The sequence below is a fragment of the Rhyacophila brunnea genome, unplaced genomic scaffold (genome assembly GCF_057557595.1).
Source record: "Rhyacophila brunnea isolate RB1 unplaced genomic scaffold, BYU_Rbru_1.0 scaffold_7, whole genome shotgun sequence".
Classification (NCBI taxonomy): Eukaryota; Metazoa; Arthropoda; class Insecta; order Trichoptera; family Rhyacophilidae; genus Rhyacophila; species Rhyacophila brunnea.
The window spans coordinates 42,901,078-42,920,026 of record NW_028233339.1 but is presented as its reverse complement, the minus strand read 5'-3'; the positions used below and the strand labels follow the sequence as shown (position 1 = coordinate 42,920,026).

Sequence of the window (18,949 nt, the reverse complement as noted above, 5' to 3'; positions counted from 1 at the left end):
TCGACGCCGACCCAATTGGCCTCCGGGAGGATTGGACGCCGCACAGTTGAATTAAATGCGCAAAGGAATAGACGTACGTTACGATTTGTTGGAGTAAGTAAGCAAGTCAGTTTAATATGCTTCTATCTACCTTATACATTTCGCGCTTGACACATTTTTAATATAGATTGAGAATAATTATTATGCCTTATGATGTTTATTAAAAGAAAATAAGTCTTCCCTCGCTGAAACTTAAAGATGTGCATAATCAATTAATTTATTGTCTATACACGGGTACTTATTTATATTTACAACAAATATTAAAAATAATGTTAGATGTTAGAATGAAAATTACATTATATTTCAACGTTTTATCGACTTAATATTATAATAAAGCTTAAAAATATATATTATTATGCATAAATGCGTATTTTAAGATAGTATGAAATTAAAAACAAAATATTAAGTAAGTTATCTGCTAAGTATAAATGTTTCAGTAGTTTGATTGATAAACTACTTAGGTACTGGGTGCTGAACGAAATCCCGAAGGCCGAAATCCCGAATGCTGAAATCCCGAATGGCCGAAATCCCGAATGCTGAAGTCCCGAATGGCCGAAATCCCGAATGGCCGAAATCCCGAAAGCTTAAATCCCGAAAGCCGAAATCCCGAAAGCCGAAATCCCGAATACCGAAATCCCGAACGCTGAAATCCCGAATGGCCGGAATCCCGAAGGCCGAAATCCCGAAAAATAAAAATAATACAAACATCAATAATTGCGCAATTTTTGCAAGAGACACAAAAACCCATTTTTTGTGGAAATATTAAAAAACGTAAAATACAAACATCAATAATTGCGCAATCGCATATTGCGCAATTTTTGCAAGAGACACAAAATCCATTCGTTCTATAAAATGGTCTCTCCTGAGAAAAAATTGCGCAATCGGAAAACCCATTTTCCGCAAAAATGGGATTTGTCTCTCTTACAAAAATTGCGCGCACGATTGCGCAATTATTGATGTGTATATTTTACATTTTTTTTATATTTCCACAAAAAATGGGTTTGTCTCTCTTGCAAAAATTGCGCAATTATTGATGATTGTATTTTTTTATTTTTCGGGATTTCAGCCATTCGGGATTTCAGCATTCGGGATTTCGGCCTTCGGGATTTCGTCCAGCACCCAGTACCTAAGTAGTTTATCAATCAAACTACTAAAACATTTATACTTAGCAGATAACTTACTTAATATTTTGTTTTTAATTTCATACTATCTTAAAATACGCATTTATGCATAATAATATACATGTTTAAGCTTTGTTATAATATTAAGTCGATAAAACGCTGAAATATAATGTAATTTTCATTCTAACATCTAACATTATTTTTAATATTTGTTGTAAATATAAATAAGTACCCGTGTATAGACAATAAATTAATTGATTATGCACATCTTTACGTTTCAGCGAGGGAAGACTTATTTTCTTTTAATAAACATCATAAGGCATAATAATTATTCTCAATCTATATTAAAAATGTGTCAAGCGCGAAATGTATAAGGTAGATAGAAGCATATTAAACTGACTTGCTTACTTACTCCAACAAATCGTAACGTACGTCTATTCCTTTGCGCATTTAATTCAACTGTGCGGCGTCCAATCCTCCCGGAGGCCAATTGGGTCGGCGTCGAATTGGGTCGGCGTCCAATTGGGCCGGCGTCCGATTGTACCGGCGGCCAATTACCGGAGGCCAATCGGCGGAGGCCAGTTCGCGGTGTCAAATCGTCCCATTCCCCTTTCCATAGCTATTTATAGCTATAGATAAATTACATATTCAAATGTCTGCTTGGATACGGCAAAGTGTGAAATGTTAAAATAAAGTCAAATTTTATTATATACTACGAAATCCTATGAATTTAAGGTTTCTTTTGGCAATATTTACACATAAACAATTAATTAACTAATTGGGTAAATCTGAAGTTACATTAGAAGTGTGAAATTATCTTCAAAGTGTACCTGCATTACGTTTACTTGTAACTAACTTCATCAGTATACCAAAGGTCCATTTTTTTTTAATTTCATGCATTTAGGATCCATTTCTATAGAAGAAGGTTGTTTTCAACATCTTTGGTTAAACATGACTTCAGAAGAAAAGGTCTGTCAGTGAAGAAGTGTTAATTTAGCCAAAGGTATCGCTCGGTGTAAGCCTTTGTGTATGAAATGTCCAGTCTTTCGCCGAATACAGAACTTTTTCGAGTTATATTTTTGTAGTTGGTGAAATCAGCACCACTGGCGCAAGCCGCCACCCCGAAAACATTGCAAAACCATACATTATTATACAAATAACGTTACATATGTAACAAATCACAACTAACTATAATCAATATTCGTGGGATATCGATCCATTTCACGCCATCGTTTAATCTCAATGCAGAAAGCCGTCGTATTTAATATAGTAATTAAATACCTACTAGCTAGAGGTTCGTATCGTACAGAAGGTACAAAAATAAACCCTATGTGTTGTGGATTAGTTTCCTGACTATTTTATAAATTAAAAATGGTGAACACAGTTCCATGCGATGTCACGCGGCATTAAACCCCACACAATGAAGCATTTCGATGCCTTCGATGATTAGGAGTGTGCCGTACGGAATGGATAACGCTGACCCGGCTGACCTATGGTGTGGCATCTATCATCTGAACAATTATTGGATTAATAAAACTTGACGTTTTTTAAAAGGATACATTTCTTGGAAGAAGTCTAGGTGGGGGGGTTGTAAGATGTCCAGTGCAGAGAGAACCTGTGGAAGAAACACAATATAGATAATAGCACAAATAATTATAAATTACAAAATATAATACGTACATACCAGTGACGTGCGGTGTCTTTTGAGATTGGGCATGCTATTAAAAATACTATATATTTAAATTACAGGTGATATTTTGCATTACTATAAAAAACGTTATACTTAATAAAATAATAGGGAACTGTTTGCACAGCAAATAGCAAGTCCCACACGACAGTAGGTACATTTATTCTCATAAGGAGTTAGTATGACATTGAATTTATTTATTGGTTTTGTGCATATTTGCATGCGCCGCATCCACAGCATCTATGGACCGCAGGCCGCTGGTACGTACGTACACAAAGGTAACACATTTTTTTGTTACTCGTAGATTGGATTAATTGGTTAAATAAACCCGCGGATGCAGACCCACTGTTAGCCTACAGCGAAGCTACAAGAACAATTTATGCGCTGCGTTGATACTCCAAGAATCATTGTACGAAGTACATAGTGATAGAATAGAAAAATTTACTACTCACAAAATGTAAAAAAAATATTATTTTCCATAAGTTATAATTTCCAACAGTATCAATATTTTTTTTTAAATTTTAATATTTACTCTATTAAATTGTATGCATAGGTTTGCCAACTAGAAGTTTTGTACGAATCATCGTTCGACATTCATTGCTCAAGTATTCACTGCCCCAATCAACGTGATAATAATTATAACCGTCACAGATTTTTGTATAATTTAATTAAAAAGTGTTAAAAGTGCTAGGACGTCCAAATTTATATGTGGGGTACCAATCTTGACGCCATCTATGAATCGGGTTTAAATTTACAAATATGTTGGGCATTTTTCTTAACGAAATTTAAAATACTTCAGGTAGAGCAGTTATCAGGAATTATTCGCAAAGACACTTCGGGGTGTACCTTAATTGTTAAGGGCACTCACGCGACAAGAGGAAGATGTATATTTAAATCTCACTCAGTCTAAGATGCTTTTGAAATTGCGTATTATTTAAAGAGTACATTAACGTGGTAACTTTTACAACTACGTAGTAGGCATGTACCTACGTAGATATTGTCGGTTCTTCGAATAAGATTAAATTCTCTAACAAACTTTTTACTTATATCTTTGTATAAGAACACTGGTTATTAATTAATTTAATATGAGATTGTAGCAAAATATTAAACTTATATTAATTATAGATAGTGTCATACTAAAGCTCTCGTTGGCAGAAATGTGATTAGTAGTAAACAAAATGTACACTCACGTTATCATGCTTGAAAAAACAAAGCATTTTGAGTTCCCGAAACACTCGCTTCGAGGATACTAGGGATTGGAACACATTTGGTAATTTCTTGAGCGCAACTCTTCGGCCGTCGCGGGGATCAGTCACAGCCCTGAAAACAAGAGAAAAAAAAACAAAATTAATCATCACAATAATAACATTATAAATTAGTTAGGGCTTGCGCAGACAGAGCGCGGTCAGGCGGTCTGCGTTCCGCGTTCGGAGTTCGGCGTTCTTTGTACTGTATGGACTTCATACTGTATGGGTACACAGCCGGCGGTCATACCGCGCCGGTCAATTGGAACGCTAGAGTTCTGGAGTTCTATGCCCGGAATTACAAAGAACGCCGTATCTCCCGTCCAGCAGTCCCGTCATAGGAATTTGAGCAGTCACACAACATAGAGCGAAACCACACGGGTGAGTGAGTACGCAACAGCGGTGCTTTCTCACTTCCGCTCGCAGTCGGAATATAGCGGTCTCGCATTATGCAGCGCTTGTGTCAGTACAACGTTTGTAAACAAATGGAACGCTTATTGTTGACCGCCACCTGTCTGCTGTCCCTGAACGTTAGCGGTCAACGGTCGGTTGAACGCAGAACTCCGACCGCTCTCTGTCTGCGCAAGCCCTTATACTTTAATTTGTATTCGATGTGGCGTAAGGGATGGTGAATGATAACAACTGGTGTGTTTCAGAAAGTCGTTAGCCACCACGAAATGATAAAATGTCAGCATTAAGTAAGAATCTTCTTCTGTTTCTGCCTTATAATCCATTACCAGACGTTAGCTACGATATTATGTAGATACTAATTCTTATGAAGCAACCCTCACTACAAAGAAAATATACAAGGTAAAATTTGTAATGAACCCAATCATGGTGACCAGGAAAAAAATGGATCAAAGCGAAACCTGAGAGAGGTAAATTCGATGAAGTTGGAATTTATTTAGATTTATTTACATATTGAGTATAAAAATTTATCACTTATAGTATTTAGTACTTATTTGTTTTCGTTGGATTAACAAAACATATTAGCATATTACACATATTGTTGGTTCATTTTTTTGAATTCATAAAGCCCAGCCTATACCACACTATAATCTATAGAAAAAAATATTCTATCTATAAAATATTGAAAGTTTTGTATGATTCAATTGCATATTTTAGATATTTTATAGATAGACGAGTATTTTTTGACTATTATCTATTATGGCTTGGTTTCGCAGGGTTTAATTGAACTTTAAAAACTAACCAACACCATATTCTATAAATTTTAGTCTTATTTCAATGAAAACAAATACCTACGTATGACTGACAAAGTTTAGTCTGCACCATTTATGGCGGATCTTAACAGCCTACCTCCACCCTTCGCCACTGTAGTAATCCTAGTTCACAGCTATCGTTACTTTGTCATTCCAAGATGATTACAAAAGACATACTCCTTCGCCGTATGATGCCACAATATTATTACCCCTATTGGAAACCAGATCGTAACAGCCAACCGGACAAAATGAAAGTCGTACATTCTTGATCAAGTTTCGTTGTCAAATCACACAATGGAACAAACAAGCCCGGAGAATATGACTGACGTCCTACAGTTCACCGCGCAGTAATATGTGACATTCTCACAATGTTCAAAAGAATGAAGTTTGGTTATCTTATGGTAAGTATTTAATATTGTGTGTCCCTGATAACTATCTTAGAAATAGAGACCATCAGTTGTTTATTCTCCCAAGGTGCAGAACCAACCTGTCACTGGTAATACCAATTGGGAGGGCGATAACTATGTTCAACGAAATTGCTTCGGGTGTTGATATATTCCACCTACGTGAGAATGAGTTTAGGTGGACGTTGTTTGATAAATTCTTAAAATAGGGTCTGCTTAACTCATCCGGTGTACTTCCTTGTTCTACTACTACTATCTACTGATCTATCTCTTTTTTTATGTAATACTGTTTTATATTTCTTTGTTTCTAAATGTCATGTTGTGAACGTCTTAAACTTATAATTTGTAATGTCCACAATATGTTCAAAAATAAATAAATTGAAATGAATATTCACATAGCTACGTAATTTGAAAAAAATCCATGAGCTACTTAGACAGGTGGTTTACTGGCCAATCCACATGTCGTAATCTAATAAATAAATAAATAAATAAATAAAATAAATTATAATAAGGATCTACAAAAATAAATATTAAAATTAAGGGTCATTGATTTTTTTACGACATCCTATTCAATGCATGACAGTCCATGGCAGTTAAATTAATTAACCACCAATCAGGTAAGTATTTCATTTTTTACAGACCAAGAAGACATTTTATAGATTTCATGATTTATTAACTATGGCAGGTAATAAAAACCAACACTACGTTCACATGGTTTAAATTGACACTGGTTATGGTTTAATTTTAACTGGTGAAGGATATTAAGTATCTCGTAAAAAAAATATTACTATTTTAATTGTAATTTATATGCGAAACTGTAACAAAATTAAATCAACGTCACTGATTTTTTACGATGAATTTGAACTGTTTTCATTAAGCACTGACAACATTAATAAATATACTTACTTATAACACTATTGTCGATTTTTACGAATTACGGACTACGCTGTCAAAAGCGAAATTCGTTTTTATATATTCGCAAATGGTCGAGTGGCTCAATTTCCAAGGCGTTGGTGATCTGATTTTACAGGACCAAAATATAGAGATATACTGCAGGCAGGCCCATTTATACAATAGTAATAAACATAATCTATAAGATAAATGATAAGGTCTCGATGAAAGGCGAATACATAAATCATTATTAAATCAGACTGGTGGATGCAGCCATTCGAATCGCCAGCATATTATGGAATTACCTGAGAATTTTAAATGAAAACCAAACTTTCAATAAAATGGCATGTACGAGTAACATAACACAACATCTTACATAATTTTGAAAAACACTTTCTGAGAAAATATATTATAACCAATAGAAAAAAGTAAGGGGGCGGCAGGGAATCGAGCCCTGCATCTTTATAATTTATTTTATAATATATTTTCTCAGAAAGTGTTTTTCAAAATTATGTACGTTCAATAATCAGAATGGTAAATTCTTAAATCTTGTGAATTATTCGTTCAATAAAAGAAATAGTTAATTATAAAATGGTATGTATTTAAAATTTAAACCAGAACCGGGGAGTTAAACATATTAAATTTATAAGGGGTATTTTCCGAAATAATTATGTAAATCTTATAAGTAACCATTTCAAATTCAAAACGCAATACTTTGATATCCACTCATTTTATACAAGATTTAAAAAAACTAATACCTATCCCATATTCTGTCACTAGAATACAAACTACGTTTATATGACTATTATTTTATTCTCTAATGTCAGAAAGCATCATTTTTAATGTATTTTCTCCGTCTACTCAAAATACATTTTCATTGATTTTTTTTCGAGCTTAGTTAGATCTAATAATTATTGCTGATCTATCAAAATTATATGTGGAGTGGGCATGGTAAACAAGCTGCTTCAGAGAAATTCAAATGCACCACAGCAGCATTTGCAATTATATCAAAGTAATTGGACCTACATGCAGGCATGTGATGGTGCCCTCAGAAATTTTCTCCGTTCGAGAATTGCCATTTAACAAACATGCGTGTCAGGTGAGCAGGCTAAACGTTAATTTATTCACAAATTAATTTAAAACAAATAGGTATAAGTACCTATATAATATTATTCCACTTTTCCAAATTTCCATTATACCAATTTTATTTTTCATTAGCAATTACCAAATCTCACACTACAACACATTTGCTGCTACACAAATGCATGATCGATTTTTCATGTTAAAGTTTTCCGTTTTTAATTTGAATGTACTGTCATTGCTTTTCGTCCATATCTACGAGTATTTTTCTAACGTCCCTCGATCTGTTAATTCATAAAGTGACCCAAAAAACACCTAGAAAAGATTAAGCGAACGTATTTTAACAATTAAAATAAGTAATATAGAACGTGAGAAAAGTGAAAACAAAGATAATAAAAAAAATATACATGTAATCTGATTAATTATTTGCCAATCAAAGTTATCTCGAAAAAACTGTTTGCTTAAATGTGCATAGATAAAATCACTCAATTAGATAGGTTTATATGAATTGAGGGCAAAAATTGTACACAAATAGAACACAATTTAAAAGTACAATATGTACAACAAGTACAGTATGTTACAAAGCACGGTTCGCTCCGTTGGAATTACTTGTGTTTTCCACAATTTCCACTTCGAGAAAGGCGACGCCGTGGACGGCGTATTGACTAACAACACGTGCCGGCCGGTATGAATAATGCTTATGTGTGCTTTGTACCAGTTTCAACAGACAAACCAATATTTGGTTACGATCACAATTATTATTGGGAGATTCAGCAAGAGTCTGCGAAATTAGCAGAACCGTATCCGTTAAAGCCCGTTAAAACACATTGAATTTAAACAGTACAGTAATATAGACTCGTGGGCCTAAACACCCATTAGGATCTCAATGACCAACAAATGCACGCGACTTTATCCGCGTGAAATAAACAGACATACATAATTATTAATTAAACTGGCGTTTATACGACAGAACTATAGTATAATGGTTATAAGCATGGCCCCAACATCCTGAAGCGGGCCCCTAGGCTAGGATCTTTGTCGGGGCCCCCTACCTATCGCTTAGGATACAGGCAGTGTGACGCTCCACAGTAACATTTTCCAAATGAACGTAGTTATGCAGAATGTAGCCAGTCCACAATAATGTCGAGTTGAGATAATGGCACTTTAGCAACAACATGATATTAAAAATGTAACGTTGTAAAGTATTTTATTTCAAGAATATTTTTTTGCGGCTTGGCTATTTTCAACAGAACGTAGAGAAAACCTCGCATCTGATTTATATTATCATCTCATTTTTTATTTTTTGTGAACTGGTTACTTTCTGCATAACTATGTCCAAATAGTGTTCACGGTAAAATTAAGGGTACCTTTTAGTGTATTTTAATACTTACATCCACTTTAATTATGAAGTCATCACGTAACGACGCAATCAAAAATTACATGACACAACCACATATTTTAAAATATAATGACCAATAAAGGAAAATAGCGCCGCAGGCGAATTTTTAAACATTATTAGAGCAAATTTGTGGTGTGTTTATCTCACTTATTTGGTCGACTCACCACGCCGGCCCCCCCATGAGCACGGGCCCCCATGCTAGAGCCCTATCAGCCCCCCCTTGTGGGGGCCATGGTTATAAGTTATATATAGTGAAGATAGGTTTATAGCCTGAAACAGCCGTCAACATAAACAACTTAGATATATGAGATATACCTAGTAGAATTAATAAAAAAAACTTAGCTTAGGTACCATCAAACACGGAGAATAAATCGATTAAAAATGAGGTAAGTTTTAGTATGATAAATGCATTCATTGACTGGCATGTGACCAATTGAACGTTATGAAAAAATATCACGATGATGTTATCAGACGATCTCGGTGATTATAACTTTCAGATTAGCTTAGAATGCATGTTCAAGTATTTCGTATCATTTCTGTATATACACACTCTATATATTTATTTACTACTCGTATCTACCATGTACCATGTAAAAAGTCAAAACACTTATTAATTAGCAAATATTTCGAAATCAGACACTTTAAATTTTACAACGTTTTTATTAGCTCGTACTCTCGTTTGTCCGGTGGTTGTTTGTCCAGTACAAATCTTGCAATCGATTTTTAAGTAGCTTCCCGACTAGCTAGACATTTGAAACTTTTAGAATATATCAGAACACGATGTAATGCATTCTTTCAATACTTTTAGCCATCTTTAAGCAGAATTGAATTCATTTTCAGTTAATTTTGTTTTGTCTCTTCTCTTCCACGGCGCTACATCCCGGGGTGGGATTTGGCCTCCTCCACAACCGCTCTCCACTCACTCCGGTCTCTCGCCACACTTCTCCAGTTACCGGGTCTTCCTATATGTAGCCAGTCCACTTCTACGGCGTCAGCCCATCTCCTTCTTGGACGGCCTCTGGGTCTCTTCCGTTGGGGTAGCCACTTCGTCATGATCCTTGGCGCTCTAGCTTCAGGCATTCCCTCCACATGTCCCGCCCATCGTAGTCTTTGGGACTTACAGTATCTTATGATTGTTTGCTGTTCAATCAGCTCTTCCAACTCGTGGTTCATTTTTATTCTGTAGTTCCCATTTTACAACGTGGGTCCAAAGATTTTGCGGAGTATTTTGCGCTCGAAGACAGCTAATTTTGTTTTGTATGGAAAGTTATTTCAGAAAAATCCGTAAAAAGTAAAAGACTATTATTGGTTGCTAAGGGCGTGGTCCTAACAACTAATTTATTAATATATACGTGCATTACTATGGAAATTAAAATGAATTGTCAAAATGACTTTCTTTGTTTGTTTTTTATTTACTTCATATCAAGTACAAGTTTGAGCATCTTGAGCATAATAATTCAACAGAAAATAAACGTTGTATTTAAAAAAAAATTATCTTGTAATTATTATGTTTAAGATCCGACATAAATAGTGCACACTAAACTTTGCCACTCATAGACAGGTAATTAATTTTCATTGAACTAAAAATACAATTTGCAGATAGTGCTGGTTAGTTTTTAAACCAAAGAGACGACAGCAGAAGAAGTAGGTCACGAGTTATTTGTATAAGTAACTGCACCTGAGTTTTCAATTATTGTTATATTATATTCTGGCAAGTAAAATATAAATAATAACCATTACAGATAAGCGTATGTATAGCGAATTTCCGAGTGGGTACTTAAGAAGTTCTTTTATCTCGTCTTCCGTGCCGAGTCCTTCGCGCAATATGTCGCGCCAGCTGCAAACGAGACGAGCGTGTAATACAGACTTCATAACAATTTACACAGCATTACCGACATCTGCTCGAGAGTGTTTTTTATGACAGTGTAATGTATGAAGACTGTAAATAATAATTATTACAAAACAACACATGTGAATTCGGTACGTATCATTCGTCAAACTGTCGAATCAATTTTAAACGAGAGCATCTCCAGAACACACACACACACACTTCATTCTATCTTCTATATCCAAGTCCGCTCACAAAAGTAGAATACGTGAACCCCACAACGCCACCTTTAAAGATCGATATCGCCAATAATTGAAATCATTAAAGAAATATGAATAAAAACATGTGACATCAGTTTTAATAATGCTTTTACAACTAGAGTTGGGTATTTCCCGAGAAAATCTCAATCTCGAGATTCGGGATTTTAAAAAAGAATTCTCGGGAATTCTCGAGATATCGGGAAATTAAAAAAAACCTGTAAAAATCCTAAAATCAGTGTAAAAACAGACAAATTCGTAATTGTAAGTAGTGTGTAATGTGTAAGTAGTGTTTGTTAATTTTTAAAATTCAATTAAACCATACCCAATCCAAGCCATAGTATCTACTATGGCTATTATCTAATACTACTAATATTTAAGATATTTTATAGATAGAAGAATATTTTTTATCGATTATGCTTTAGTTTAGGCAGAGCTTAATGAATTTAAAAAATAGTACCCAACACCTTTTGTAATATGATAATATGTATTCTTAAGTCAACGAAAACAAATAAATATGACTGACTTAGTGTGCACTATTTTGTCGGATCGCGCATAGCATGCCTAAACTATTATGCCTTGGATTAGTCAGGGTTTAAATTAACTTTGAAAACTAACCCGCACCGTCTGCAAATTATATTCTTAGTTCAATGAAAACAAGTAAGTATGACTGACAAATAAAATTAGTGTGCACTATGTATGTCGAATCTTTACAGCCTACCTACACCCCTCGTCACTGGCGTAGTCTGAGGTAGAGTATATTATGATTCATAACTTTACACTCCGGCTCTAGGATGAAAATGATGTAAAATATTTTTTTTACATTACATTCATCAGTCTATTATTATTTATTACTATATTATATTAATACAAGTAAATATCATTTGATCTAATTTCATGTGAGGTAATCAGACAAAGAGGCGTATCAGTATGCTAAAAAATGTAAAAAAGTGCAAAGTTATATAACGTATACCTACCTACACTAGCGTAATGTAATGAATGATTGACATGAGACAATTCAGTTGCTTGTTTTTAAGTTACGGCTTCATTCTTATCTGGCTTCAATGCATCATAAAACATTCAATCATCATCATGCGACAGGTAATATATGCCGCGAAGAGTATTATCGGTAGAGTCGTCATAACGTAAAAAAGCATCACAACGGAGGTTTTTTTTTTTAATACTTCCTGACAAGACAAGACGCGATCACGAATGCGAGACAAACCGACTTAACTCTGACAGGCAGACGCCTTTGTGTTTTGTTTGCAAAATGAAAAAAAACAACGACACTAACGACCTGGTGTGCTTTAGTAATTTTCCACATTGCATAGAATTGAATCAGTCGTCATTATGAAACGGCCGGTGGCCAGTGACGTGATAAACTGAAAACAGACCACCAATAGATAGACTCACAATAGTCTAAACCAGAGCATTGGAGCGGAGCTCGGAGCAGGAGCACTGGAGCAATGTAATTTTACCCGGAGCAGGCGCGGAGCTGGAGGAACGAAAATTTGTAGTGCTCCACTGCTCCGGATGTTTTTTATTATAAAATTTTCGTCCTAAATTCCAATGAAAATAGTATATTTTGACACTTTGCAACACTGGAATTATCTGAAATATGGCCACACTGCCGAGTGATAAATAACCTAACTTTTTTGACAGAAAAAGGAAATAATGAGAGACGATTTCGGAAATTTTGTTTAATAGAATTAATAATGAAAATGACGATTACTTTAAAACTACTTATTTTTTTAACATTTGTATACATATACTTTGACTAAAACTTTTTAGCCGGAGCGGAGCAGACCCTGGAGCGGAGCCGGAGCAAGTATTAGGTCCCGGAACGGAGCAATTCAAAAAAGGGTCCGCTCTAAAATATCGAATAATAAAATATCTAAAATAAAAATCGTCTAAAATAAAAACTTTGCATTTTTTTAAAAATGCAAGATAATCTTTGAATCGTAGTAGATTTTTGGGTTTTCGCCGTGTGTAGAGATATGTGGAGTGTGTAGAGATGATATGGCCTCTGCAACGAGCCCGAAACGTCGAGGAAAGAAGGAAGAAGGACACACGGTGGAAACCCAAAAATCTACTACGATAATAAACAACCGTGAAAGCCTCAAACATTATTATAATCTTCAAAATGTGTAAAATAATAAAGCTCATAATACACCTATTAATTACTGATAAAACTATTTACTCTATTCTAATCTAAAATCATTTCTTTGCAGGGACTTCTTCATAACAAAGGATTGTAACCAGGATTTTTTGTGCGTCCAGTAATTTGTACGTATGTAGTTTGGCCGTATCACAGTTTACCAATTTTACATATAAATCTATGGCACAATTAATATGGTTTGCAATCTGTAGAAAGCTTTGTTTCATTCCATTCTCTCACACCTTCGCCCAGCTGATTAATTACCATGAGCTTTTGTCGGGACATGAGAAAATTGAAGAGTCCTGCCGCATGCAATCCGATGACAGTTTGTATCGAAAGAAGAGTTGACTGATTAAGGGCTAGTTTATACGTTTGGCTGTCCACGAGACTTCGTATATACATATGTTATAATTTATATCACGCCAATATAATTTTTCTACGGTATGGAGAAGTGGACACAGAAAAAAGACAACAATTGTAGGTTTTGAGATGTAGACATACACTCAACAAACAAGGAATCTTGCCCGCATGTGAAAATACACAGAATTGATATGTGAGTAGGTACCAAATTCTTTTTTTTTCTTTTCTTTATTTGGAAGCAATTGAGCTCTTCTCTGAATGGAAGGCTATTCTGCTTTACAATGGTTTACAAAAGTATACATACACTTTTTTAACTACAGACATAAATAGTTACATTATTAATAATACAGATATACATTTTTGTTACACTATACACTAGACATTTACGTTACATTTTTGGAGAAATTCATGTACAATTTTCATAACTGAAATATTTGGTTTTGCCAGGAACGAATTAATCGTGAAAGGAGGGTATAACCTGCATTTTCCCAATTTATTCATTAACACCTCTCTCTCCTGGTCATAGGCATCACATTGCCAGACAATGTGGTTAAGATCTTGAGTGGGATGCCCACACTGACACTGGGGGCTATCTACCACTTTAATTTTGTACAATGATTCGTTGAGACTGTAATGCCCTGTCCTGCTTCTAGCTATTGTCACTATTACATCTCGCTTTATTTTACAATGTTTACTAAACCAAGTTTTAGGAGATCTACTATAATAATTTTGATAGTAGTGTGTTCTCTTTTCTTTCCCAAGATTATCTAAATATGTACCGTTATTTTCGGCAACTGAATATTCGAGGAATAGTTCAATTACGTCGAAGTGTCAGTACAAGGACTGGGAAAACTGGTGTTGGTAGTTGGGAGAGCAAGGGACATTATAAATCCCTCGAAAAACTAGAGGCTCGGTAAGCCACTGGGCGATAGTCAAACGCGCGGCGAAGACACATAAATTGTTTCAAAAGGAAATTAATGCATCCCAGTCTACGGAGCCGAATAAACGAGCACAAAGCACTTACCGTCGACATTTTTTGGAAACCGTCAAGAGCCGGCCTCGTGAGATTTAATCATTGCTCCGGATAATGATGGCTTATTTCTTCATAATGGCAATATTATTGATACTCACTGAAACAGATTCTCATTTTGAAACAACAAAATTGCCTCAATCGGATATTCTTGTATTGTACAGTCTCTACCATAATGATGTACCTATCCCTTTATTGTTACGGATGCATTATTAATGTTGTAAATCATTGAAATTCAAGTACAGTCGAACTTGCTTAATACGATCACGGAAATAGCGAGATCTCGAATGTGATGAGGAAACATTCGTTGACATTTTAGTTTATGATTTTCACCATATATTTATTCACTTTTATAACGAGCTAATTCTCGGGTATACCGAGCAAAACTGTTAATGTGTCGATCGTTTAAAAACAACATTTTCGAATATACGCAATAAAATCTGACCGTAGACCGATGCCGCCGGGATCGGATGAAGTTTATGACACTAGTTAAGTGTACAAGTACCTAATTGGTGTTTTCGCCGACAATATTGAAAAAGTATCCACGCATATGGTTGAAATTGCATGTAAAAAAATCCAAGCTTTGTGAAGTCAGTAGGTAGGTACCTACCAGCGTCGGCGGCTCAGCACTTCATTACAACAAACTTCTTTTGTAGTTTATGAATGCCATGCTTGTTTCGGGAATTTTTACGATAGTTTTCAGATTTTTTATGTTCTATGCTTAAATAGAATGTGGCGCGATCGAAGTGTTACTAACGATATAACGAGTAATACTTATAACGAGCAAATTCAGTCAGTCCCATCTTCCTTGTTATAACCAAGTTCGACGAACTTGTTATTTTGGGCCGCGGTTTATGCATCACTATTATTGACTGACACTTTACCCCGTTCGGCCACAGTTTATACCATAGATGTATTAAAAGTAAAGATAGGCAACGATTTGGCTTCCTCATACAACTGAATGAAGCATGCCTACAACAGCCGATAACTCACGGGAAATGGCGACGCGATAAAAAAAATGCATGGCATCACGGATGATTTACTTTGGTCAGTAAAACGTACCCATATAATATAATGTTAACGTGGAAATTTTGCCGCAAATTGATTACCAACCTGTTTCACCATACCTTTTCACCATACTTGCCGGCTTCATCATACCCCTAGGTTTATACTAATACCTAACTAAATTGGAAATAATATATCGGACCAATTTAAACGTAACCGCGACATGTTTCGTGTTTAGCACGGAGCCTGTGTGAATTTAGCCCAATCTATTTACGTAGGCGTAGGTCAAGTCGATTGACCTACTCCTTCGCAGTGAGAAAATCGATGAAAGTACAAACAACATAAGACAGCCTTATGTAGCAAGTACGTAAGTATTATATCCCATTACCATTACAGCAGGACTTCCGTCATGTGGGTGGGCACTCGTCATAAAACTGCCTTCCTACAACTTTTGTTATACACGCAACGCACTTGAAACGTGATCAATTAAACATCCCTACATACCAGTAGCAAAGGGTGGAGGTTGACTCGTTGATCCTTGAAGATCCGTCATAAATAGTGCACATTAAGCTTTGTCAGTCATACGTATTTGTTTTCATTGAAATAAAACTACAAGTTACAGACGGTGTTGGTTAGTTTTTGAAATTGAATAAAACCCTGCGAAACCCAAACCTTAATAGATAATAGTAAAAAAATCTCAGTGTGCACTATTTATGGCTGATATTAACAGCCTACCTCCAAACTTCGCCACCGCTACATACTAATATAACGATTAATACTATTAGGTATAAGAACGCGACAAAGATCAGAAATATACTAATTAGGAAAATCTTAAATGGAGTGGGATAATACACATTATGACGTTATATCGAGTGCTCTAACCTAGTGTTTCCCAACCTCCGATCCGAAAATAATATAATATAAATTATAAACAATAGATCTAAATATTGCTTCCTTAAATTCCAGAGGTTCTTAACAATTTTCTAACTGATCAAACTATGATTATTTTAATTAATAATAGAATTGTCATGTTATATTTTTTTGTACTAAAGCGGACAAATGCCGTCATACAGTGGTACCTAAGGGGCACTAAACGTCGACATGGATGCCCTAAAACCAGTAGGATAGACGAAGTCATAAAGTTCGATAGATGGACGCGGCGACGAAGAACTAGGGACTGAGAAGAGTGGATTCGTTCAGCAGTGAATCTACTCCGGCTGATGATAATGTAATGGTAATGTAATAAGTACTATTATCGAAAAAATGATGCTGTGACAAGCCTTATCATTAATTATAACCACAAAACAGATTAATAAGTATAACCCAGTTACCCGTGTGTGGTATTTATGTACGTACATATTTCAAAACTGCATATCAATCATACATATTATTTGGCAACGCTCTCTAAAGTCTACAATCTACATAATATTAGTAAACTCAATGTCTTTGCAGTAAACTTACAGGCTAACTAACTACAGACCTACAAACTTATCTGAAGAATGGGATGGGGGAGCCACTGTCGAAAACTACCCAATCAAGACTCGTAACTGGACAAAATCTGACATTTCGAATGAAATTTTCAAAATGGCGTCCTATGGTAGTTCGTAGTTCCATTTTTGGCCATTCTACAGATAGGATTGTAGGTATTTTCACCACCAGATGTCATAATATTATGTTCCTTACTTCCTTACTCCAAATGTTAACATATTATATTTTCAAAATGAAGAAATTTTAAAAATGCAAACAAAAGGGCGGATCAAGAAACACAAAATCTGTTCTGTGGGACGGAATCGTAAAGAATAGCACGTTCCTGATATAAATTTAATACAATTATAATATTCTTCTTTAAAAGGCTCTCAGTAATTTCACCTCGTAAAGATTCTACTGTAAATTTATATACAAAGAAATATAATAATATACTAGTAAAATTATCACGCCTGAAATCATACATATTTTTTTTTGCATCATAGCTAATTAAAACCGTAATCCAGGTTTCCTGAACTGTGCTTTCGAAATATTGGTGCGCACATTTCCGTGATCAAAATTATTCCCATGAGAAAATTATTTGCAATAAAATAATACAAATATACATTGTCACATTTTGTGATCAAAAATATGTTCACAATATAAACAAAATAAAACTAAGTAGGTATTGCAACATATGTACTTAATTATTATAAATCTAAAATACATCTGCATTAATTATGTAAAAGCGTCGACCAACCCGCAGTACCACATCTCCCTATCCCGGCCCAGTCCAATCATATTATCACCGACGCCTAGGACATTGAATCACATACGGAGGTATCACTTCTTCTACATACTGAAACCGCCAAAAGGTGTGATCCCTTCCCCGTAAGGAACCTAATTCCCACATAACTTAAAGTAGTCAAGAACCAGTATCGAACTACCTTATAGCAAATATAATCAGGTTTGGCTGAAAAATAACATAAATATGGCCACTGAAAGACCCGCGGGTCTTATGAATAGTTGGTGCAATCATCTGGGGCATCCAATGTTTGCTAATACTTTGATGCGGCATGTCCCTGTGTTTATGTTCATCACTAGACTCAACGTGACTGGGGACGGTAAATGAAACCGGAAAAGTCCCCGGTTGAAGCTACGAGAAGCTATAAGGCCCCGTCCAGGGTGGACGCGTTCGGCGGAGCGTTGAGCGGCGAGCGCAACTCAAACGTATAATCGTGTGTTAAAATGTTCGTAGACAATGTTTTTTTTTGGTTATACGTTTATACGATTGAGTTGCACGCCGCTCAACGCTCCGCCGAACACGCGGAACACGTACTCCCTGGACGCCTAAGTAGTGGCACCAGTTAAATCTTACTAACCCCTCCCCCTCGCACCTTAAAAATAAAAAAATAATTCTTATAGATTTTTTTCGAAATGTTACCTTCCCCCACACAATCGTTCTGTGTGCGCGCCTTATTTGTCATGTTCGAGACATCTCCTTGGCGTTTCATAACCTTTGCGACGTCTATTCTATCGAGTTCTCTTCTCTGGTTTCTTATCAATTGGTTATGCCCAACATGTGTTTTATCTTGCAAGGGTGTTTATTGTATACTTATTAAATAAATTAACACTAATATTACAACACTTAGCGAAACACTAACAATACGACGTCGCAGGGATTGGATGCTAATCCACAGGCAATTTAACCAGAATCTGGGATTTAGAGTATTAGGTAACTAGGTTTATTTGCGCTAGGTAT

General features: G+C 35.4%; 1 protein-coding gene across 3 annotated transcripts in view; it reads right to left on the bottom strand.

Moving 5' to 3' along the window:
* nmo (serine/threonine-protein kinase nemo) overlaps nucleotides 1–18,949 on the bottom strand; it is a 208,727-nt gene that overhangs the window by 79,376 nt on the left and 110,402 nt on the right. For all 3 annotated transcript variants that reach the window (XR_015071945.1, XM_085958251.1, XM_085958250.1), the window contains exons 2-3: nucleotides 4,038–4,167; nucleotides 2,720–2,775 (exon numbers count right to left, since the gene is read on the bottom strand). Coding sequence is in view for 2 of the 3 variants with exons in the window: in XM_085958251.1 (XP_085814377.1) it covers nucleotides 2,720–2,775; nucleotides 4,038–4,167 (186 nt within the window). In the remaining variant the exon portion in view is untranslated. The remainder of the gene's footprint in view (nucleotides 1–2,719; nucleotides 2,776–4,037; nucleotides 4,168–18,949) is intronic.